This window comes from Podarcis muralis, chromosome 10, assembly GCF_964188315.1.
Source record: "Podarcis muralis chromosome 10, rPodMur119.hap1.1, whole genome shotgun sequence".
Lineage (NCBI taxonomy): Eukaryota > Metazoa > Chordata > Lepidosauria > Squamata > Lacertidae > Podarcis > Podarcis muralis.
The window spans coordinates 59369463-59393965 of record NC_135664.1 but is presented as its reverse complement, the minus strand read 5'-3'; the positions used below and the strand labels follow the sequence as shown (position 1 = coordinate 59393965).

General features: G+C 38.1%; 1 protein-coding gene across 17 annotated transcripts in view; it reads right to left on the bottom strand.

The window, feature by feature from the left end:
- Positions 1-24503, bottom strand: part of CACNA1C (calcium voltage-gated channel subunit alpha1 C) — a 518169-nt gene that overhangs the window by 144156 nt on the left and 349510 nt on the right. For 16 of the 17 annotated variants that reach the window (XM_077935171.1, XM_077935172.1, XM_077935174.1 and 13 more), the window contains exons 9-10: positions 22327-22499; positions 4229-4319 (exon numbers count right to left, since the gene is read on the bottom strand). In XM_077935171.1, the coding sequence (XP_077791297.1) occupies positions 4229-4319; positions 22327-22499 (264 nt within the window). Of the gene's footprint in view, positions 1-4228; positions 4320-9101; positions 9177-22326; positions 22500-24503 lie in introns of all 17 variants that reach the window. The other variant, XM_077935173.1, reaches the window with a different exon arrangement.

Genomic DNA, 24503 nt, shown 5'->3' with positions numbered 1-24503 from the left:
GCACAGAAGCTCAAAGATGCACCAAGAAAAAACCTAGCAGCCAGATAACATGCACAACATTTGAGGAACAAAGGGAGTGTACGAGGATAGAAGTTAGATGTTTCCAAAACAAAATGTGAAGCAAATTGGGAGAGGTGCATATCTCACCACTGATTGGTTAATACGGTTATCATCCCACTATGGTGGTCCCATCTCTAACTAGAACCAAAGTACAAAATTATTCATTTTTGCTTAATATTCACCTTTGCTTATTCATTTCTCATTATTCGCTGGAACTAAGGGATCCAAGTAACCACTTGGCTAAGCTTTCTTCTGACTTGCAGACTTGGAATTAACTTTGAACTTAAGAGTTACTTTAGTTAAAAAGGTAAAGGGACCCCTGACTGTTAGGTCCAGCCATGGACGACTCTGGGGTTGTGGCGCTCATCTCACTTTACTGGCCGAGGGAGCCAGCGTACAGCTTCCGGGTCATGTCGCCAGCCTGACTAAGCCGCTTCTGGCGAACCAGACCAGCACACAGAAATGCCATTTACCTTCCCGCCGTAGTGGTACCTATTTATCTATTTGCACTTTGACGTGCTTTTGAACTGCTAGGTTATTTTAGTTACTTAAGTTTATATTTGGGTTAAGTTCAGAGTAGATACATGAGTAGATACATTTCCACTATATTCATGATGCTTAAAAGATGACCTTGGGCCAAGCACTAACTCTTGGCCCAACCTAATCTATCCACTGAGGTGCTGTGATGATAAAATGAGGGTGGTAGTGGGAGGAGGTACAGTGGTACCTCTGGTTAAGAACTTAATTCATTCTGGAGGTCCATTCTTAACCTGAAACTCTTCTTAACATGAAGCACCACTTTAGCTAATGGGGCCTCCCGCTGCCGCCGTGCTGCTGGAGCCCGATTTCTGTTCTTATCCTGAAGCAAAGTTCTTAATCCGAGATACTATTTCTGGATTAGCGGAGTCTGTAACCTGAAGCGTCTGTAACCTGAAGCGTATGTAACCCGAGGTACCACTGTATATGTATGCTTCTTGAAGGAAGTATGAGATGTAAATGTAATGAATAAATAAAATGATGGAGTAGAGATAATTACCATAAAGAAGATAATTGATTTACTCAATTTGTTGTTGTTTAATACTTAATAATTTTGGGAAGGGAACAGGGTTATGATGAGGGAACAGGGCAGTGTTGGTGTATTGTTAGATCTGTAAGTATATGGATGGGAAACAGAAAAGGTGTGGAGATGGAACAGTAACTTTAGTAGAAACTCCCATTTGTTTTAAAATGTTTGTCAGACATCACAAAGGTCAAAATGATTCTGATTTGGGGGGATAAGAAAACAAAAGAAAAAGATCTCAGGATTGTGAAAAAGCAACATATTACAGCCTTTACAGAGGGAAAACTGGGGAGTAGGAAGAAAAGAGGTCAAAGAGAAAAGTTAACAAAGGAAGAAAATGGAACAATTGTCTAGGGAGAAAGGCAGTTAGGAGCAAAACACTGAGAAGCAGAATCAATGTTAGATTCATCCTTGAATTTAATTTTAGGGATCCCTGTTTTCACTGGCTATTCCTTACAACACAGTTAAGAAAAGCCATACTTCTACCACCTCAAGAAATAACCATACTATACTTTGGTGGGTGGGGGGGAGGTTAATGTGGTTTAGTTAACTGGACTGTATTCTGAATATTACACCTGATATGTTAATGTCTCTGGAGGAAATGGAAAGTTGTTTTAACTGTTGAACTGACTGTGCAGAAGATAAATAAAAGTAAAAAAGTAGGTTTGTTTAACTGGAGCAAGGGTTCCACTTGGTATCCTTGCACTGCAACAGGGGGCAGATCAACAATGAACATTAATGGGTCTGCAAATTATCAGTGCTTAGGGACACCTTAAAATGTTAAACTGGCCCTCAGTGGGAAAATGAATTTAAAATTGCTCATAATCCCACTGGGTAAATTCAATGTTATCTCTTTACTTTTCACCAAAGGGGCTGAGTGGCATTTTGAATAACATTTTATTTAATTAAGCTAACAGATGTGGCAGTTCTTCCACACATCATGCATGTGATAATTGTATCTCTAGTGCATTAGACGCTGCAGTTAAGCATCTCTACCATGCCAACAGGTTACCTAATAACATCCAAAATTTTGTGTATGTGTGTGACAGAAAGCGTGTGTGCTTTTCTAGCTGAAATGACTTTAAAAACTATTGGAGACAGCTAAGATCTCTCAAAACAACAGTGATGGAAATTCACACCATTTTTTGTTATTCAGCATTTTCATAGACCTACATTCTACCTCAAACTAACAATCCTACTGATTCTCTTTGAAGGTATTTATTCACACAACAGATGGTTAATTTACTGAATTTACTACTATGTAGATTACATTAAAGGGAGATTAGACAAATTCATGGAAGATATAGTCCTTCAAGGTATTTTAGTCATGATGGTTCTGTAGGAACTACAGGGTCAGAAGCAGTATGTCCTTGAATACTATGTGCTAGAGGGCAGGCCTGTACAGACAGTGGGGGCACTACAGAAGCAAATATTCAATTATATATTTATTTACATATAGGAAGCTACTTGTTACTGCAAAAAGTAATCCTGAGCTCATACATTGAATATTTCCATAGAGAGTGTCCATACTTTTCAGAAGATAGCCTAATTTCCCCCAAACAATTCTTACAAAGATATGATGAAGACATATTTCCTCCACTGCTCAACTCTTCCTGTCAACGTCATGGATCTTAAGGCAACAAAAAGTAATTCTAAAATGACCCCCAAAAAATTACGTTCTTTGTTTAGTTTTGCTGTTGTCATGGGATTTAACACAACAGCAGAATTGAGTCACCAAAACTTGTTTGGAAATGAACCTAGGAGAGAGAGGATTCTGGGCCATGTTCTTGATGGCAGAAGTCCCTTCTGGTGATATATTTAGGGCAAACTCATGGAAAATATTGAGTTTTCAGGACCTCCCTTAGCCACCACAAATATCAATACTAGGGGCTGGTGTCCCTGTTTGCTTTGCTCACCAACCCACTACCGCCCTGCCAACACCACATTGCCAAACCTGCTTCCTTTATACCTAACTAAACCCTCCTCCTTTTACACCTTGCCCAAGTCTCCTGTGTAACTTGTATAGACGAGTTATCAAACAAAATACCCTCATCTGGAGGATACCCGTGGAAAGTCAATAACCTGGTTTTGAACTGCTCTTCATTTTGGTATGCTAGAGCTAACAGAAAACATGGTGCAGACTTCAAAATAACACATTTCCTTTCATGCCCATAGGCAGTGCCAGAAAGGAAATGGGAGCGGGGGCAAGCACCCTTCAGACAAACAGCTCACACTTATATATTTAATATGAAATATACCATTATTTTTCTTCCAGAAATATTAGACATGAGACATAGTCTTTTAGAAGACATCTGAAGGCAGCCCTGTTTAGGGAAGCTTTTAATGTTTGATGCATTACTGTATTTTAATATTTTGTTGGAAGCCGCCCAGAGTGGCTGGGGAGGCCCGGCCAGATGGGTGGGGTATAAATAATAAATTATTATTATTACATTATTATTATAATAGCCTGTCCCCTCATCCCAAACCACACCTTGCCCCTTCATTGACCCAAATATACTGTTCTGGTGCCACCATTGTTTGAATTTTACATTGCTCAATAAAAGACACTATGGGACGTGGGACAGAAAAGTGAGGCTTGGCATTCAGTGTCCTTTTAATTTTTCCTACAGTGTCAAAAGCAATCTGAAAGGCGTCTTGAAAGCACCCTGCAGAGTGAGCTGTGTGGGAAATTTATCACAGGAAAAGCACTTTCAGAAGCCATAATCTCACACAGCTCTTCTCAGAGTCCATATTTATGTATTTCAAATAAAAAACAAGTATAAATGGAAGACAATGAAAGTTGGACTCTGTTCTATGCAAAGTAGCAGCTATTTTGTGACACAAATAATGTTCTATGGGAAGCTCTGAAGTTCTAGAACAAGGGAATATCTAATTCCAGAACACCACAGTGTGACACAGTGATTAGAATGCTGGACCAGGACCTGGAAGGGAATATCTAATTCAAAATGTTCTCTCATTCTAATTTAAGAAGAATGAGTCTCTGGCAATGCAAATTCTGAAGAAAGTTTTTAAGGTTTACTCTTTAACTATCCGTCAGACTCCATGGTGGAATAAGGAAGATACAAGCATAAACATGGTTAAACTCACGCCAGCCGTGCTCCACAGTTTTCTCCTTCAATATCTCCTCCAGCCACATTGTCAGTGTTCACAGATTCTGTCTCACTGGTGGGCATGCTCACTACATGGATCAGAGGAATGAAAATAGAAGGTCAGTAATTGGTCTGCAATACACAAATGTGCAGTTCCTGGCAGTGAAGGTGCTTGCTTAGCAAAAAAGCATAAATTAATAAGGAAAATGAATTGTGACCAGAGGAAAAGCCCTAAGATAACATTTTCCTGAAGTTTAACCTGTTTGTTTCAAACAATGTGATACAAATTTCCTGAACAATTTTTACATCCCACAAAGATACCTCTTATTGACATTTCCATCTGGCACAGCCCCCTAAACTTTAAACTTCCACAAAATAAAGTCACACAGACACACATCCCATTCTGCTTTCCTTGGTCTGTTTTTGTGCACAACTGTCTTTCCATATACAAGCTTTTTATTTTTATTTTTTAAAATCCTGATTTAAAGAACAGTGCACAGTCCAAACAGGAATATGCTTTATGGGCAGGAAATGAGCAAAAAACGAAAGAGCTGTGTTGAGGAAAAGCCAGAGACAAGGTAATTAAAAAGTGATTGTGAATAACTACAATGCTAGAGCTCTAGGGCAATGTTGTCCTAACATTCTAGGATGCAAAATTAGGAACAATCCACACAACCATCCTGGCATACTGAGATGTTAGTTAAATAAATGCACACATTGCTTTGCATGTGGAATAGCAAGTTATATTATTGTTTCATTGGGTAATTTAGTCAACATGTACCATACTATCACTCTACCCTCTATGGAAGCTTTGTGGTTGCCTTACACGCTGGGCATTTTGTAAAACAATCACACTTATGGCTCAAGCAATTCACCCTAAATATAGACAGAACGTAAATACAGTATAAAGCCTTTGCTTCTATTCAACACTTGATGATTTGGACAGGGCAGGTAACATCCAAAGCATGTCATCTAGGTGCAGAGCACAAATGTGAAAAAGGAGATTTAGAGTAGATTCATACAATAGTCTTGAGAAGCTAGGATGCAGGTAAACATGGTTGTACACACATTATGAATCAACCCACTACCTGGATAGTCACTAGTCAGCCAGTGATAAGCCAGTGAGGTTTCTTCCCCTTTTGAGTTTGTCACAAAGTTTGCGTGTAATTTATATGCATAGAGAAGAAAAAGTTGACCATTTCACCATACACCCATTTTAACACAGGTTGAAATGAAACTATATTCTGGAAGGATTGTATGAATTAGTTCACTTACACAACCTGTTTCTTGCTCATTTTTCAGCCCACCTCAGGTCAGGGAGTAACCCATTAGCAAGTGCTATAACACAAGATTTGTTCTCTATACATTACAGTTACATAAGTTTGGGAGTGTAAAACATACATGAAATTTAACAGGCTGACAGCCACTGATTATTTCTAATACATCAAAAGAGGACAGTTAAGAAGCTAAGCAGAAGTAATGTTTTCTCCTACACTCCACATCAGTGTGTCATCATTCTGAATCTTAAGGCTTCTTGATACTATGAACAATTCAGATGAGTTAACATAATAAAGTTGAATGATATGAGTCCCACAAATACTTTTCTAGAAGACAATTGTGAATGTTTCACAGTAGGCTATTTGGTGCATTTCTAGGCCCTGTATAACTTGAATAGAAGACTTAATGAAACACAACATCCTGATGTGGAGGATGCAGAGGGTATTCGCAGAATCCTCAAGATACCTGCAGGGAAGTGAACTTCTGTAGGTCACTTGAATATATTTTGAAAGATAAATTATATATGTGAAAGATTATGAAGTACAGAAATAATGTTAAAGCAGAATTATGATATCAAGGCATTACTCCATATTATTTTATCTTTCAGAATAGTGAGCTTGTCATGGATCTGTGACCTTTACAACCAATTGTTTGTCCATGGCAGGTCTTTTTATTTGCTCTTTTAAATGACTTAGAAGCACCAAATCTTTAATACTGTCTTTCTACAGTAAGGAATGACTACTGGTTCTGAGGGGTGATTCAGCCACTAGAGCCTAGCATCTTCCCCATAGACACAAAAATCTACTTATTCCATGATGCAGCTCTCTCACACTAGTCATAAGGTACAGGCAATGGGCTCTTTAAACCAAACCAGGAAAGAGAGCAGTAACGAGTCGTTAGCCCATAATATTTCGACTTGTGTCAAAAAGTGCCAAAAAAATGTGGTTGCCCTTAAGCCCTTGCTTAATTAAAAATATGGGTCCTGATGAAAATTACAGACTTTAGTAGAGCACTTAGGTAGCCAGCATAGCATAAATTTAACTGTTATTATGCATATTATCTCCTAGGTCTTTGGATAATAAAGCAATCTATGGCCTTTTAAGCTGCGGGGGAAGGGGGTTTACTGTTTTTGTTTACTATAGTATGTATTTTGTGCTTTTATATTGCAAACCACCCTGTGATCCTTGGATGAAGGGCAGTATAGAAATCTAATAAATAAATAAATAATCGTAAACATCCTAAGCAAATGTTGGCATCTGTCTCGAGAGACAATGAAGTGAGCCTCTGGGGTCCAAACAGCTGCATTAGCAGCACTGAAGTGACCTCCCCGGATTGTCACAGGTCCTGGCCTGTCCAAACAACAATATTCCCTCTCAGTCTCATTGATATGGTCCAAAGGAAAGCAGAGAAATACATTTGGCACCAGCTTGGCTGTAGGAGTTGCTGGAAGGATGCATACAATGTGTCATCCAGCACTGGTCATAGAACAGGATAAGAATTTATTTATTTATTTATTTATTGAATTTATATACCACCCTATATCTGCAGGTCTCAGGGTGGTTCACAGAATAAAATCAAAATATAAAACCTCAAAATACATACTCAAAATAAAAGCAGCAACAACCCAATAACCCCTCCCCCACCTTATAAGATAATAAGAGGAGCCCTTATGGATAAGCCCAAAGGCCTACCGTATATTATTCCGCATTCTTTCTCACTGTGGCCAACCTGATGCCTAGTGCAAAAGCACTCCCATTCCTGATTCACAGCAACTGGTATTCAGAGAACACTTCCTCTGATACTGGAGGTAATATAGCTATCATTGCTTTGTCATCATTGATAACCTTATCCTCCATGGATTTGTCTAATTCCTTTCAAGAGCTGTCCAGGTTGACGGTCATCTTGTGATAGCAAATCTCATAGTTTTAACTGTGTGCTGTGTGAGGAAGTGCTTACTTACTCCTGTCTGTCCTGAATCTTCCACCATTTCAATTAACCATATTCAATCTATATCCATAGTGCTGCAATTTTCTCCCCTAATATTTTTCTGCTCTCCAAATAAAGTACCCAAAATGAACTATACTACTATACTATCTATACTATACTACTATACTATCTATACTACTCAGGGGTGACACAATGTGTTTGGACAGATGATTTGGCAGCCCCTCAGACCACAGAACTTTATACAACTTTATGAGGTTTTATGGTATGCCCTGTATTGTTGAAAGATATCCAAGATGTCACCAAACATTATTTTATTCTAATAATTCATCCACACAATCACCTTCTTGCACATCAGGGAGAAAAGTAGAGCTGTCACCTTTTGTTTCTGGTCCAACTGAAAAGTTGGGCTTTAGAAAGTCTGATATTTCCTTCAAAACTTTTTTTAAAAAATGTCAGTACACTGAAAATATTTTGAAACATTTTTATCTACCACTTTCGAAGAAGACTGTCAAAAACAAAAACATAATCAAAATGTTTTGCGTCCATTCATCAGGTTCTATTGTTTTCTTTTGATGGTAGTCAGAAATTATTTAATAAGAGACTGTATAAAAATATATTAATGACTTTAATTAGCTGAATGCAATAATCTTCTTTGTGACTAAAATGATATAAGTCCCACCCCACCCCGCCAGCAACACATGGTAAGATATTCAGCTTTTAAAAACAGTATGTCTACCTGTGTAAATGTAAACAGGGCTCATCCATACTTCTGTTTGTGATTACTAGTCATGAGTCCAAGAGGTTCTTTTTTTGTCCTGCCACTTTCCCTGGGGAAAGCCAATGTTTACTGCTGAATCTGCAGAAAAGCCAATCAACATTTACCCCAGTTCAGCAGTAAACCACAGGTTTTCCCAGGGAAAGCGGTAGGACAAAAACAAAAAAACAAAAAAAAAGAGGAAAAAGGGAACTTATTGGAACTATGACTAGAAATCACAGCACAAATGAAGTGTGGTTGAGCCTAAAGAGTGTAGGCTGTGCAACAACCATGGAACTACCTGGGAGAAGGAAGGTGAGTCCTATAAAACTGAATGTAGGTTATATAGCAGCAAAGCTTGGTGAATTATATATCAGCAGCCTTTACTCCTCTAACAATACTGATAACAGTGCCTTCTTTTTTATACTTAATATTTTGTACAATCTTCTTTTTAGAAAAAAATTAAACATCTAGAACATCGTAGCTTGCTATTAACTCCCTATTCCAATACCTTCCAATAAGTTTATTTTACCTGTCTGCTCAAATAAGTCACCCAAGGAATAATGAAATATTCACTTGCTGTGGGAGAAGCATTCAAAGAAAAATATTCTCAGGTTAGCATTTTATCACATGGTTGCTCCAGGGACACAAAATGAAATTATTTGGGGATGTAAGACATTAGATGGAGCTCTTGGCGGCAGCATGGGATACAATTCTGATGACATCAGGAAGAAAAGGTTGATCCAAAAAGTAGTTACCACCTTATACACAAGTGCACAATGCTGCAGAAGCTATAGAAAGACACAGACATGCACCAACGGACTACACAGTTACTACACAGAAACATACACGTACACATAAAGGATGGACACAGAGTACATTGGAACGTTACCATGAGTTTCTGTGGAGTGACTAAACCAAGCAAACTTTCCTTTCTTCTTATCAGGCAAGCCAGCTGGAGTGTTTTCTTTCACAGACAAGATGGTCAAGTACCAGGAACAAGACATCAACAGAGAACATGCAGCCAGGAACGGTCAAAAGAAAAAGAAACAAGGAACTCAGCTTACATGTAGGACAGCCACCTCTTATCTCTTATCATGGGAATTAAGAATGCAGAATGAAAACAAAGGAATATGGAAGAGTGAAACATTACAACAGAAGGGGTCGTCAGTATCTGCTAAACATCCTCTTCAGTGTTCTCATATGCATTACACCTGAAGCCAGGGAATGCCAGAAACACTGGCTGAACTGAAGCCACAAAGACACCAAGATAATAAACTACTGAGTATGCAGCTGCTGCTTCTGGAAGCATCCCTAAAACTAACATTAAAATTGCTTATGTCACCCAATATAGGGAATATCTAATGTGTTTTAGCTTATTTTGACTTTTGCTACACAACACTGGCTTTCTATGGATGGTATCCAACTAAGTCATACTCAGATTATACCTACTGAAATCAGTAGGCTTAAATTAGCCATGACTAACATAACTCCATTGATTTCAGTTAGTTTGCTAAGAATGACCTAGTCAGCTTTTATGGTTTCATGAGGTTTAAATGTTTATATTGTTCAGTGCTCATTGTTATGAGCTTGTAATGTAACTACATAAAGGTAGTCTTTATGTGAGTATATTGTATTCAATTATGGGGTATCAGAGTTTTTAGGGGCTAACCAGGTTGGGATAGCTGGGATAGCAGGCTTGTGGGTTTTTTAATGTCTGATGTAAATTTTTTTCAATTTCGTTGTTCTGTATGGGACAATGACAATCAAGATTATTGTATAAGTTTTTCTTGAAGGGCTAAATTCCATACATTGTTCCATCTGTTCATATTGTTGATATCAGATAAAGTATTCCATTTTTGAACTTTGTATGATGAACAGCTATTAATAAAACTATTAACAGATCTTTTGCTTTAAATTCTTCATTTACTCCCTTGAGTAAATAAAGAAAAACCATGTTCTTATGATGACTGAATCTGGTCCCTGATGATCTTACTTTTTTCTGCAAAGCTCATTAACCAAAATTGCACCACCAGTGGGCACTCCCACCACAAATGGAAAAAGGTACCCTAACCCTTGTTCCCGCATCTCCTCCAGCATAAAGGAAAGGATCTGGAAGTAAAGTGGCAAAGCATTATAGAAGAATAATATCATCTATGGTGCATTTTTAAAACCAATTCGCTAGTTTTAAAAAGACTCACTCTCCATAGCCATTCCCATTTTTCTTCAATACTCCCCGCCCCCAATCATCTTCTATGTAGATTTTAAACTGGTCAATTTCCCAAAAGTAATATTGACAAAGGCTTTGTACATAGCTGCTACAAACCCTTTTCCTGTGGGGCTTATATTAAAAAATTAAGAGTACACATAGTGTGGAGAATTGTGGAGAATGCCACCCTTAGAGTTTAACATTCCTAAGAATAGAAAACTGAAAAACAAACAAAACATAGCAGCATTGTTTAGGAGTAAAATCAAATCATTAAAATATAATGGTTGTGCAAATATTGCTGTTATTTTTTATTGCTCTTCTGCAACTGCTGTGCAGTTCCTGGTTTTTATTGTTTGCTTTTAAGTGTCATATTTGGGTCTGGATTTAAAAATGTTTTCTGCTTTTATATTGTAACATGCCTTTAAGTATTTCTGGAGGAACTGGGTCTAATGTAAAAGAACATGATTTCTTGATAGTCATGTTTTATTAGGGGCACACTTTCTGGAGGCGTGTATCAGCAGTTAATTGGAACCAGCTGTTTCCTTCCTAAAAATATGATACAATAAAAATACAATAAAAATCTCAGCTACTACAGTAACATTGGTTCAAAAACCCTGCACATCAGTCCTATGATAATCTCATCACCAAACATTTTACAGGATTTTTTAGTTGTGAAATCACAAGCACTACCAGTAACATGTGGCTGTACATGATATTTGCTGGAGCTCTTGTGGAACAGAATAGAGCCAGTAAGTGAACTGCACAGGGGACAGATTTGACAATCAAAATTAGTTCAGAGGTCCCTTATGTTCATATACATTTGAACATAAATTTCTTCTTCCCACCCCTCCTTTCCTGGTGTTTGTTTTTTGTTACTTTTTATTAGCTGTTTTACATGTGTTTTATTATCTGAACTTCACTTTTATTAGTTCTTTCAGTAATCAACTGCTTATATTTCAAATCTTGCCCATGACCCATCCAGCCCATTTTATAGTGTCAGCCTTATTTATATTCAAAGTAAAACTACACCATGTGTCATCATCAGAACACTCCCTTCAACCAGATCCATGTGTAAGACAGCTACTTCATGGCAGGCTAGGCTCCATCTCTACCACCTCCCTACACATCATTGTGTAGCTCTTTGAAATAATGCCATCCTTGGCTTTATTCATCCTGCCTGGCTTTACATCTTCTCCACAAATGGATGGTACTCCTTACACATACTGTAGCCATACCAACCAGCTGCAAGATCCTCAATGCATGTCTCTTCTCCATGCCACTCAAGTAATGTTATTTTCATATTCTAGCAAGGCAACAATTTTCCTGCTTGGACTCTACACAACAAAGAAACAGCACTGGCATTATTCAAAGTAGGAAACATAATTTACTTTCCAGTTGTTCACAATACAGAACCAAGTTTTTGTGTTCAGTTGTGAAGCAGTTTCCTTAAATCAAGTTACATTTTGTGATCAGCTTCATCACCAGAAAGAGTTTCTGTTTCATCTCAGGACCCTAGTTTCATTATCTTCCTTGGTTTATGGAGACGCTGCCCTCATTTGTTTTATCAATTAATTTATATGAAAGGATGCTTTCTTTGTACCACATTTATTAGCAGTGGCATAGTGCCCTGGGAACAATCAAATACTCTACATTTATTTATACCAAGTATGCAGAAAGCTGCACCAGTGTGGAAGTCACATATGACTTTCCTCTTTTCTGCCCATGTGAATGAACCTCAGTACTGAACACTAGAGTCTATATAGAACTGTATGCTGACAATTCGTAATGGCATTTCTTACAGAGTGTAAAATGATACTTTGTAGAATAATTTTAAAAGGTTCAAAACTCATGTTATATTTCACCAGCATAAACTGCTATAAAAAGATGGTATGACCTTTTCAACCGAATCCAAAATTAACGAATGGAATTAACTTACGGAATTCATTGCCACAATATGTGGTGATGTTCACTGCTGCTAAGACCTATTCACTGGTAAGTTTGTTAAGTTTCCTCTTCTGAAATTAAAAGTGTCTGTATTGAATTTTCTTTGCACTTACAGATGTTATGTTTGATAGCACTATGGTCACGGTTTGCAATCCATTCAACAAGGCTTACATCTCACACCAGATCCTGGTCACAATTTAAGATTAAAGTTTGACTTCCCTCTGGTCAGTTCCATTGCCAACTGTTCTATAGTGCACTGTAATGTCTAGGAAATCTAGAAATCTTACCTCTTTGTCATGACTGGAACACACACTTACTTAGTCTGTGTGAGGTAACTGAAGACTTCAACAGTTTGAATTACCTCAACATTTTCTTGTTTAGATGCCACCTTTCATTCTTCATCTCAAGATCACTCTGAAACCCCCTTCAGTTCTTCATGCTTAATGCATAAGCTTGCATGCACACCCTGCCCCCTAAGCACTTTAACTCTCACATGTTCAGACAAAAGCCCAAAGAAGGTTTACATCATTTCTGAATCATCATACTGAACATCCTTTCACAAGAAGAAAAATGAAAGGGGAGGGGAAAACACATGTTTCCTCAAGAGCCCTCAGTTACCAAAAATAATAATAATCAAAAATCAGAGTTCCAAGAAATGACTGAGTTTATACATTCAGCAGTCTTAAAACCTAAAAAGCTGTTTCTACACTGTACCATGTCTGACTCCTCTAAAAACAAAACAAAACCTCCCTGCACATGTGGTGGAACAGGAAGCTAAACTGAATCTTTCTCCCTAATATGCAAATTTTGTACATTTTTTGGAAAACGAAACATTTAAATATGCATTCTCCCACCTGCAGGCTGAACTAGTGCAATCCCAAAAAAGCATAACTATACTGAATTTATTTTCTGGCCCAAAGCCAGTTCCCAAGTGCATATAATTACCAGATAATATAACATTTCACTAATTTTTTAACATTAAGTTTTTAAATTGAGACTGTAGGCTGCCTGCTACTAGTCTGAAATGATAATAAAATATCTTTCAGCTTTCTTAACATCCAGCTAACATAATGTTATGTCTACTAAATATATTTGTAATTTTGAACACAGCACACCTCAGGAGTGTGCCTTCAGGCAGTTTTACTAACAGGTTTGCCATTATCATAAAATCTTATAGGGCAGAAAAATGCAACAGGCACTGTTTTCAGCTTGGAATCAAGAGGTTAAGCAATGGTTTTTCTAGTTAAAGCAAGCTTTTCAAGTATGTAATTTTAACTTCTGCAACTCTTCAGACAGTGAAAACGGATAACTTGCACCAAATAGAATTAAAAAACAGTATGTTTGCAGTAGTCGCTTTTTGTAGTCTGTGAATACTTTTTGGAGCATTCATAGAAGCGAGGAACTGTTAATATTACCTTGAATTAGGCCTTGTGTGGGCAGGTGTTATGCAAGCTTCCCTCACACAGCTGTCAAAGTAACTAATTTATAACCTTCTATATCTCCTGCTATTCTCATCATGATTCTTCAAATATTTTTGTCACTAGACTGATTTAATCTGGACAAATTCTCAGAGAAAGAGGTGTCTACGTTTAAAGTCCTGGTTGGTGAAAACAGAATTATCCAAGAAAGGTACAGTCCAACATTCACCTGGTTATTTCATGAATATCAGCCCTCCTTACCTCTGCAGCTCCCGACCATACCCATCTCTCCTCCCTGCTCATTTGCTCTGCTTTTCTTCCCCATGGCTTTTCTCTTCGTCCATGCCCATGTTCTCTTCCTTTCCTTCCTGTGTACCACTCCCTCTTCCAACTTTTTTATTATCACATCATACATTTAAAGCACATGACTTCCACCAAAGAACTATGGGAACTGTAGTTTGTTAAGGGTGCTGGGGATTGCAGCTCTGGGAGCTGCAGTTCCCAGGATTCCTTGGGAGAAGCCATGTATGGTAAGGCTGTTTTATCATTCTCTTCTCCTAGTACAGTAAATATGACTTGGGATTGGGGGTTTTATCAAACAGCTTCTTTCAAGATTCTCTCTGGAAACACAAAGGTTAGGATTTTGCTTTTTACTGCCAGGACTCTGTTCTTTGTGAGTTGATCATGATGATACTATATTTTAGATTCCTAAGCAATAGTTTCAAAGGATAGATTTGCATGGTATTCATTCATGGATGGTTTAAGAGAGCAAAGTTTCTATTTGTAAAATCTGTGAAATCACCTTGTGAGGTAGTGGTGGTGGAGACACAGTCCAAAAGCTGAAGCTGTTGCAAAAGATGGCCACAGGCAGGGGTGCCAGCTTAAATAAGATATGGGGGGAGGCAGGTAAGTACCGCCCCACATAATCGATCACATGACACAGTGCATGCACATGATTTGAATGGCAATGTACATTCAAAGTGGAACAGACTTCCACAAGAGGTGATGGACTCTCCTTCCTTGGAGGTTTTTAAGCAGAGGTTGGGTGGCTATCTGTCATGGATGTTTCAGCTGAGATTCCTGCATTGCAGGGGGTTGGACTAGATGATCCTAGGTCCCTTCTGGCTCTAAGATGCTATGTTTCTATGATCAACTTTGGGGGGGCTTGGCCCCCTCAATTATTTTGTGGGGGGAGGAAAGCCTCCTCAGCTCCTAGGAGGTGGCTCCTATGGCCACAGGAGTGTCGAGCAGTGCACCAAGAAAAGATCACATAAAATGAATTATTTGAGAATTGCACTTTCTTCCTGTTTGCTGCTGGACTGGGCCCAATGTAAGGTGTTATGTTTAGCTTACAAAGCCCTGAATGAATTGGGACCCAGTTACATGAAGAAGTGCCTCTCCCTGTATTTGCTACCCCAGGTCTTACAGTCTGCAGAAAAGGCCGTTCTTGTGGTCCTGTAGTGGTCTGCTGAGTATGGAGGTTTTGTCTTCTCCTATGACCACCCCATGCAGTCCTGATCCCCTCTGGGAAGAAGGTTTGGATATAAATTTAATATTTATTTATTTATTTATTTATTTATTTATTTATTTATTAATTAAAAACCACCATACCCACTTTTGAAATCAGCTGAAGATACTATTGTACTAGAATGAGAAGTGTGGCTGAGATCTGTATTTTATTTCTGCTGCAGGGGTACAGCAGACTCCAGTGCTGTGGTAATGTTAATATGAATAAAAAACAGTTCAGATGTATGGGTAGGTGCTCTTCTTTAACCAAAGGCTTCTACTTCCACTCCCTTCCTACTTTAAAATTGTGCACTATCCCACTGTCATGTGTTATGTGTGGGTATGGCTATGAATCAGGATGTTTACGTCTTAATTTTTTATTAAGGAACTGGAACAAAATATATCCTTTCACTAAGGACAGCTCCTTCAGCCTGAGGCATAATTCCCCATGTGGCCCTACACGACTGATTTCAAAGAGGCAGATCACAATGTGCTTGTAACAAATCTAAATCATGTGGCTATTTTAACTGATTTTTATTTCCATTGTATTGAGATTTTTGTGCACTGCTTAGAGACAATTCTAGTTAAATAATATATGAATTTGAGAAATTAAATAAAAAAAATATATCAAATAGACTTGATACGTTGTAAACCAACTTTTACTTTTATTTCTAAGGTGGGATTAGGAAAAGGTTTCTTACTCTGCAATCTTTCTCCTTCCATGCAGAACAAGAAGAGGTGCAGCACCAATTTTCTTTTTTAAAAAATAAAGGAAGGTTGGAGCTTCTGGGTAGTTCTCTAAAATTAAAGTTTATTGTGATGCACAGGCCTGATATGCTTTGAAAATTTGTATTTTTTGAATGGCAAGAGAATCTTGCAGCATCTGATGATAACCACTCAGCCAGTTTACTTGGAGAATTTATCGGTTTATTAAAGGTTACCATGCTATTGGGATAATATGTGAACTATCCCACAATAAAATAATAGAGGAGTTAAAGGCTACAAATTTTTGGAGCCAAAGTGCAGGCAATGGGATTCCTAAGAATTAGAATCTTATAATATTAATACAGGTTTGTTTTTAAGCATTGTATTATCATCCCAAATGCATTGGACCCTGACTCTTAAGCCAATGACTCTTTCTTCTCTCCCTCCTCCTTTTGTCCTCGTTGTCGTGATTATCCTTGGGTGCACTGGTTGGTTCTATTTTGCATTCAACTAGACAGAATTCACCTTCCCTTGATAGCAACCACGAGAAGAGAATGAAAGGCTGGTGATAAGTTTTTATTTTTTATTTTAAAATTGTTGCTTTCTTTTTCAACTTCCATTTTGTTTCATGATCACAGGTTCCTTTGAAACAGAGAGAGAGAAGAAGAGGAACACGGAGGCAATGAAAACTATGGAACAATGAAGCAATGTTACTGCTGCCCGAGTGATGCACCAGAAACATAAAATATGCTCATTATTTTGAAAACTTGTTGAATCCCTCTCCAAGTAATAAGAGTTGCTCACATACTGCAGAAGCTATAAAACTATTAATTAAAGTGAAACACTGGGAATTTCAGTAATGTTAACATTAGTGACTGTTGTTTCCATTGCTTATTGTTAATTTTTCCAAACCATGGCAGGATCCAGATTGTGCACATACCCAGGCTGTGCACATTTAAAGCACATGACTTCCTCCAATGAATCCTGGGAACTGCAATTTGTTAAGGGTGTTTGGAATTGCAGCTCTATAAGAGTTAAATGCCAGCTCCCGTGATTCGCTGAGGGAAGTTTTAAATGAATGGTGTGTATGCAGCCCCAAGCAATGTAGGACCAACAATATTGGTTTAGTAGTCCTTTGACAAATCCTTTGACCAGGAAGACACATTCCCTAATCCCAGATAAAATTGGTGCCAGCTGCAGCATTTACTTTCAAGTCAGCATGCATGAGATAAATTATGAGATAAATTATGGATCCTTAAGTAATGACATAGTGACAAGTAATGACAATAGTTTCTTCTCTGTGAAAGTTCTGGCATGTGTCTAATTCTCCCCCTGTTCCCCCAAGACACACACAGTGTATTCCACCACCACAGTAACTGCTGTTCCTGTGGCGCTTTAGTCAGGCTCTCTTGCATAACGCCTACAATTGTTAGAATTTGCAGCTAATCTTTCCTTGGTTACTGAATGATTATTTTCCACTTCAGTGGCAAAAGATAAAAGTAGACACTGTTGCACTCTCCCCTTCGATCAATTTTTGATGGCAGATAATAAATCATTCTGTGACGTTGTATTTTGTTTTGTGGTATTTGTGCTTGAGGAGCAAAAGGAATTGGTCTGGATGGCACTGCTCTCCAGATGCTAAATTGGTGAGCTAAGGAGATGAACTGATAAACAGCTTGGCTCCCAACCTCTGCTATTTCATGATTTTCACTTAGGCAAATTCTGCTGCCGCTGTGCCTTGGCTGTTATTTTTTTAATACAAGAAGAGCTCCCCAAATATCCCAGCTATATAGGATAGCCAAAATATTCTAACTCCTTTCCATCAGGTTATGTGCCTGGAAACTGAATAATACAGAGGGGGAATAATGTGGGTTTGAGAAGATATGGATGTTGAACTTCCATTCCAAAAGGAAGCTGACTTTTCCTTGACACTTCCTGTACATCTATTAGTGAACAAAAACCAAGAAGCAAAGTAGCTGTCTACTTAATGACTACGCTACTGAACTGGATGCACACGTGCACACACTCATACATACCATGTTTCAGCAACTAAAATTAAACTATGGGACTGCCCATGAACAATATAATGTGGGCTGTTTTAGTAAGCAGCCCTTTTATTTTTCATATAACCTCTTAAGGCACCAGCATTTGGGAAAAGCAGCATAACCCCATTGAAGCTCCCTGGCTTCCACAAATGAATGCAGAAAGAGCAAGCCTGGTGGGTGTTCTACCCGTCTGCTCCCAAATCATTTTATGTCAAGGTGACCAAAAAGGTCAATAACATCCTATAAAACCATCCAAGAAAATTGTTGTTGCTTTTGAATACATATCTGTTTTTCCTGTGAAAGTTTGAACCATTTATCAGTCTCCTTCTTTCCATCAGATGCCCCAGTCTGTTTTTCTAACCTCTGTCTTTTTCATACAGACTCACTTACATCATATTCCCATTGAGATTCAGACAGCGCTGATATACAACCAAAACCCTTGTAGCTGTCACCACCACATGAACTGTCTTAGCCACTTCTACATAGTTAAGATGGGAGATACATAGATTTCCATTGTTTTTCTAGCTCAACTACATGAGGATCTGAGTGATTCTGGGCATCAGTCCTGTTAAAGTCTTACTAGTTTTCAACTGCATCCTATAAGAGGAGGTGTTTCTTTTACATCCCTATAGGTCTAAGCAATGGCATAGTGGTAAATATGATGTGCAGGTGCTCATCAGGATAACCCCAACAGCCATGTTCCCAAATAGTCCACAACTATGCCCACGTTACATTATTTATTAGAATTAGCATGAATGCAGTCCTATACACAATTCCCTTCAACTAAGCTGTATTGGTGCCTATTTCTGGATGTGTAGGTTCAGGTTGTAAAACTCACCAAGCTTTAACAAAAGATAATCCGACATCTGAAATACACCTTTAACTATTAATTACAAATGAAAACAATATTGCAAATAAGAGGTACCATTTAAACTTCAAACATGAAGCAAGTAAGAACCCCATCAAAGATGTATCCAACTTCTGCTTGATTATTTTCTTCATCGTCTGACTTCTGTGCCAATCTGACATGAACAAATGGTCTCGTCCGCATCATATATTTAAAGTGTATGACTTCTCCCAAAGAATCCTGTAATTAAGTTACAGTTCCCATGATTCTTTGCGGGAAGACATGTGGTTTTAATGTATGGTGTGGTATGGAACTGAAGCCTCATTATCACATCATTCCCTTGCCAGAACCAAGTGGTCCATCAGTTAATCTAGCGCTTCTTAATATGATGTTGCTGTCCCTACTCAAGTTTTGGTGGTGGTCCGACATGCGCTCTGGACTTCAAGATTGATTTCAAACAACTTAAGGAACTACTGAGTGATTTTGTGGCATTGATTCAGCAGACAAAGTAGGAGCCAAGTTTGCATTTAGGTAGTATGTAAGCAAACCTGAAAGTTGAAATTCAGGCACCAACATTATAGTATTTAAAGTAATATCTCTTCCAAAAACAAAACATACCACTGGTTACTTTCTGAGATTAATGACCAATAAATGACATTAAGCCCTGAATTTCAATGGTAGATCTTATATCACTAATTATCTGTATATCCAGCAGGCATAAATACTGTCTGTCATCCAATAACTGTCTTCATAATGCATTCCTTTTTCAATCTTCAATATGCATCTATCATAAGCCTTCTAGGATTTGAGTAACACTCTGAAACTGGGTGCTTGGTATACATGATTTAACATAATGGGTTCCCATTTTTAATATTATACATTCCATATGTAGTTATAGTCTGGCTATTGGCTATTATAGTCAGACTATTGGCCCATCTAGCTCAATACTGTTTACAGTTTACACTGACTGGTGATGGCTCTCCAGTTTCAGACATACAGACTTTCCCTGTACTACCTAGACATGCAACAAGTTGAATCTGGGACCTATGCATGCATATCTCTTCCTTTTATATAACTAGCTAATTCCCACCATTATGTGGAGAGACAATAGCATATTGTAGGTATGCTTGAGAGCTATAGTGCATAACATAGAGCACATACACAAGTTGTACACTTCTGTGCAGACTCTTTCAGTTAAGGCTGGTTGGTAGATCTTTTCTACAAGTTGGGAGTGTCTCCAATACAATGCTTTGCTTTTTTCCATATGACTGAAAAGCAACAACTTATTTGTATGCGAAAAGGAAATGGATACATTGGATGCACCACTATGATGTGAGTGAAACCTGCTACCTTCCCTGACTACCCTTGTATCTGTGGTGAGGGGCATATCTAATCCTAATTCAATTGCATCTTTTCCTTTGTGCACATCAGCCGCTCAGTGGGGCGATTCAGCAGTAATTTAGGAAAATCTATTCAGAATCTCTCTTAATAGTATTAAAGCACTCTTTTTAAAAAGTAGGATAGAAGTCTGATACACAAATACATTTCTCTGCTTTATTATCTTAATTCCTTTTCATAATTAATAACTCTATAGTCATATTAAATAAATTATAATAAATTTGGTTGATTTTGGAAATGCAAGCATTTAGCTAAAGAGCTAACACCATTCTCCAAGGCTTATCTCTTGAGTTTTTACTCAAGCAAAAGTTTTAATGAAGGTGCCTGCACAAAGACAGGATATAGTTTTAATGAAAATCTATGCTTGTTTGGCCATACAAAGAATTGATCAGGTATTATTTATTTGGTATTTGACATGGATAGCAGAGTATATCTATGGAAATATTTTGGGTTTTCCCTGTCCAAAAGAATATAGCTGATAATGAACATTTCAACAATGAATGTTAAGAACAAAAGAACTGTCTGTTAATTGGCTAATAGTATGAAAGGTTCAAGACCTGGTATTTCAAGATAAATGAAATAAAAATATCCCCAGGAGTTAATAAAGAGTAGAGGTTTTCTATGCCGATTAAAAAAGAGCATGAAAGGGTAAGATTCTCTGTATCCCATTTCATTATCTGAAACACTGCCAAATACCAGTGCCCATGGGTGGACAGATTTCTCTTCCACAGTGTTCTGCCTTGCCTGTCTTCCAATTATTCAAAATGAAATTTTCTAATTAATTTCAGAAATGGTGAATGCACTGTTGGTTCTTGTTGCAGCCCTTCATTTCTCCCATTCATCATGGGTTCACCCCCCACCCCCAGCTAGGCCATTTGCAGGACACATTAAAGCATCACAGACTTATTTTTAGCACCCAGTTGTACTCACCATTACATTAAGATACATATATTTTAATAAGGAAAAAGCTATGTGCATTGGGGGGGGGGGTTATGCACTCAGTGTGATATTAAGAATGTGATGTCATGATTACAAATGTTGAAAACACAGTGACAGAAAGCAAAAACATTGATGCCACCATGTGACCAGGACAAGGCATTATGACACTAATAAAATCCAGAGAGAAATAAAGAAGGATGGATTTTAGAAGCATTCTTACTAATCCCCCTAATCAGTGCTTTTTTCTGGGGGGGACGCAGGGGGATGCGTACCCCTAAACATTTGCGAATATAAGTTTGGCCTCATTGAGGGGTGGTATTTCAATATGAGTAGGAAAGTGAGAGCACCCCTAAACTTTTTTTTTTTTTTTTGAAAAAAAGCACTGCTCCTAATACTGGTGAGTATCAATCTCTCAGTGGAGGTAAGAGAAACCAACAGGTGAGTAGCATTCACAAACTGGTTGCCTCTTTGTTTCTGAGCCCAATTTAAAGTGCTCATGATAGTGTTTAAAGCCCTAAACAACTCAAGTCCCAAATATCTGAAAGACTGTCTGCTTCCCAACAGCTCCTCTTGGGTATTATGCGGGAACACTCTTGGTAGATTTGTTGTCCTCTGAAGCTCAGTGTGTGTGTAATGCAGGAGAGGGCATTTTCTGTGGCAGTCCAAAGGTTTTGTAATTCCTCACCACAGAGGTGTGTCTGGCAACTTCACCATATAGTTTTTGGTGACTGGAAGATGCATCTCTTTATCCTGGCTGGCACTGCGGGGTGGGTGTGTCAGGGGACCAAGAATAAATGGGATCCTATGGATCCACAGCCTCCCCCAACATGCCCCCAAGCACCCTTGGAGTACCTGGTTTTGTTTTCCACCATGGGCAGTGTTTTTATTTTTTCTGCTGCCACACGACACCTCTGGTGGTGGACCTTCCATTCCCTTCCCCGGTTTTATGTAGCAAACATTGATAGTGTTGCAGCATGGCAAAATTTATCTTAGCAAGGCTTGGGTGCACCCTTCTAAGTTCCTGAGCATACGTTCATTAATGCAGCCCATAAAGAACATTAATTGCTGGCTAGACACCCTAGGACCAACAGAGGAGAGTTGCTTACTGTTTCGGGGCTTCTCTTCATCCATGCCCTCATCTTCATTTTCTGGGTCAATATCTTCTGCTTGAGTTATCCAGTCCAGATATCCCTTCAAGTCCTCCTCCAGCTGTTGTTTCTCTCGCAACTTCTGAAAGTCACCTCGAGCTTTTGCTTTCTCTCTCTCTTTAGAAAACTCCCTGGCAAGAGGGAGGGGATTAAAGGATGAGAACAGGAGACCAAAAGAAAGATAGAAAAGAATTAGCTTGAATTGCACTGGAGATTATAAATTTCCTGCTATGGTAACTTGGCTGTCCATATTAATTTCAACCCATATTAATACATGTGATTCCTCTGTTTTATACACAATGACTTATCTTTAAGATGGTAATGTCAGCTACTTGTTCTGTATCTCAAATCATTTCTCAAAGAGAATTAATGATTATTTTTGTTATTATTTCTTATAAAATGCTTGCAGGAAAATATTATTCTGAATAATCTTGAACAAACTATTTTCTGTACTGCAGTAACATAAGGACAGTCTTTTCTCAACTCAAGGCAAAACTCCAAGCTTCTGTATGTGCCGATGTATATCTGTCATCATGCCAGGCTTTGCTCTATCTTCTCTTAGGAATCTCATAATAAAGACTTTAAAGTGGAGGATTGCAAGAAGCTCCACTTAACCCTCAGGAAGATCAGAAACAGCTCAGTAGATCAGTTCTAGAAGACAGCTTTGCCATAAGGTAGATGGATACATCACAAATATGACAAATGTGGAAAAAACAAAGTGCTTCTACTAGAAGCTGAAGCTCTGTGGCATGGAACTGTAAACAAAAGATGGATAGTGAGAAATCCAATGCCTTTCTCCTTCCAAGCACTGTATAAACATTATTCCACATTGAAGGCTTGTTGAATATTGTTAACACTCTTTAATGTATGGGGAACCAGGAAGTGAAAAAATTAGTGTTCATATTTGTCTGATGCCTCTTTAGATAGTCTGATCATTTTCAAAGCTGCTGTGTACCAACTGTTCCCAAAGTATCAACTAGAAATAATGATTCCCATCCTTATTTCGCATCCTGCTCCCTGTAATCTTTTAAAGTAGAGATCTGACAACTGAACTTGAGACTTTCTGCTTGCAAATAAGGATTTTTTAATAAAAAATAATTCTAGCCCATGGGTAGGTAAACTAAGGCCCGGGGGCCGGATTTGGCCCAATCACCATCTAAATCCGGCCCGCGGATGGTCCGGGAATCAGTGTGTTTTTACATGAGTAAGATAGATAAGATAAACTTTATGCGCATTAGCCAACGGCCATAGCAACATAGAACAAGCAATATATACAAATAAAATATATACAAATAAAAAATACAGCAATGGGTGAAAAGGGCAATCAAATGGCCAATATTATTGGCAAATAAGGAATTCTACTATTGAGTTATTGCAAGGATAATATTGGAAAAATTAGTGGTTTTGAAAAATCATTCCACAGCAACAATAGCAAAGTAGTACAAAAAACCAGTATCTTAAAATCTGATCTATGAAGGCCTGCTGTCTCTGGGAATATCAAATGAAATTCTTTTAAAAATTCCATCTATGGTGCTAATTTGAATCTATTCAGTATCAATATATGACCAAGAATGACCTCCAAATGATTCCTATTTGGCATTATTCTGTGAAATGACTGCAATTTCCATTCAGTTCCACATCTTACAACGGGCATAAATTATTTATGCTTGTTAGCTGTCATACCAAGAAAGCAACTTATCAAAAGGTTTGTTGACTGAACTACCCTTTCATTCATGTGGGCAATTTCCTCAGAACAAATCCGCAATCTGCTAAGTGTGTATGGTAACAAATGTTTATACAGCTAATGGGCAACCTGCATTTTTCAATTGACATGTATAAAATGTAAAAATTGAAATCTTTCCTATTTTACCACCATTTTTTTTTGTTTCTGACCCCCATTTTTCAGAAGGCTAGAAACAAAAACAAACAAAAAAACCTGCCCTGTCCTTCAATGATTAAATGGAGTTACAATGGAGAGTTGTTAGCCAAGAAAAATAATAATCTGAGAAGCACCTTCCAGAGGAAGGGTGGGATATAAATTGAATAAACAATCATAACATCAGTAGGTTAAAATTTGTTTCATATACTTCCATTCATTTTTTACCAATTCTTTACCATGATGTCACATGCATAGG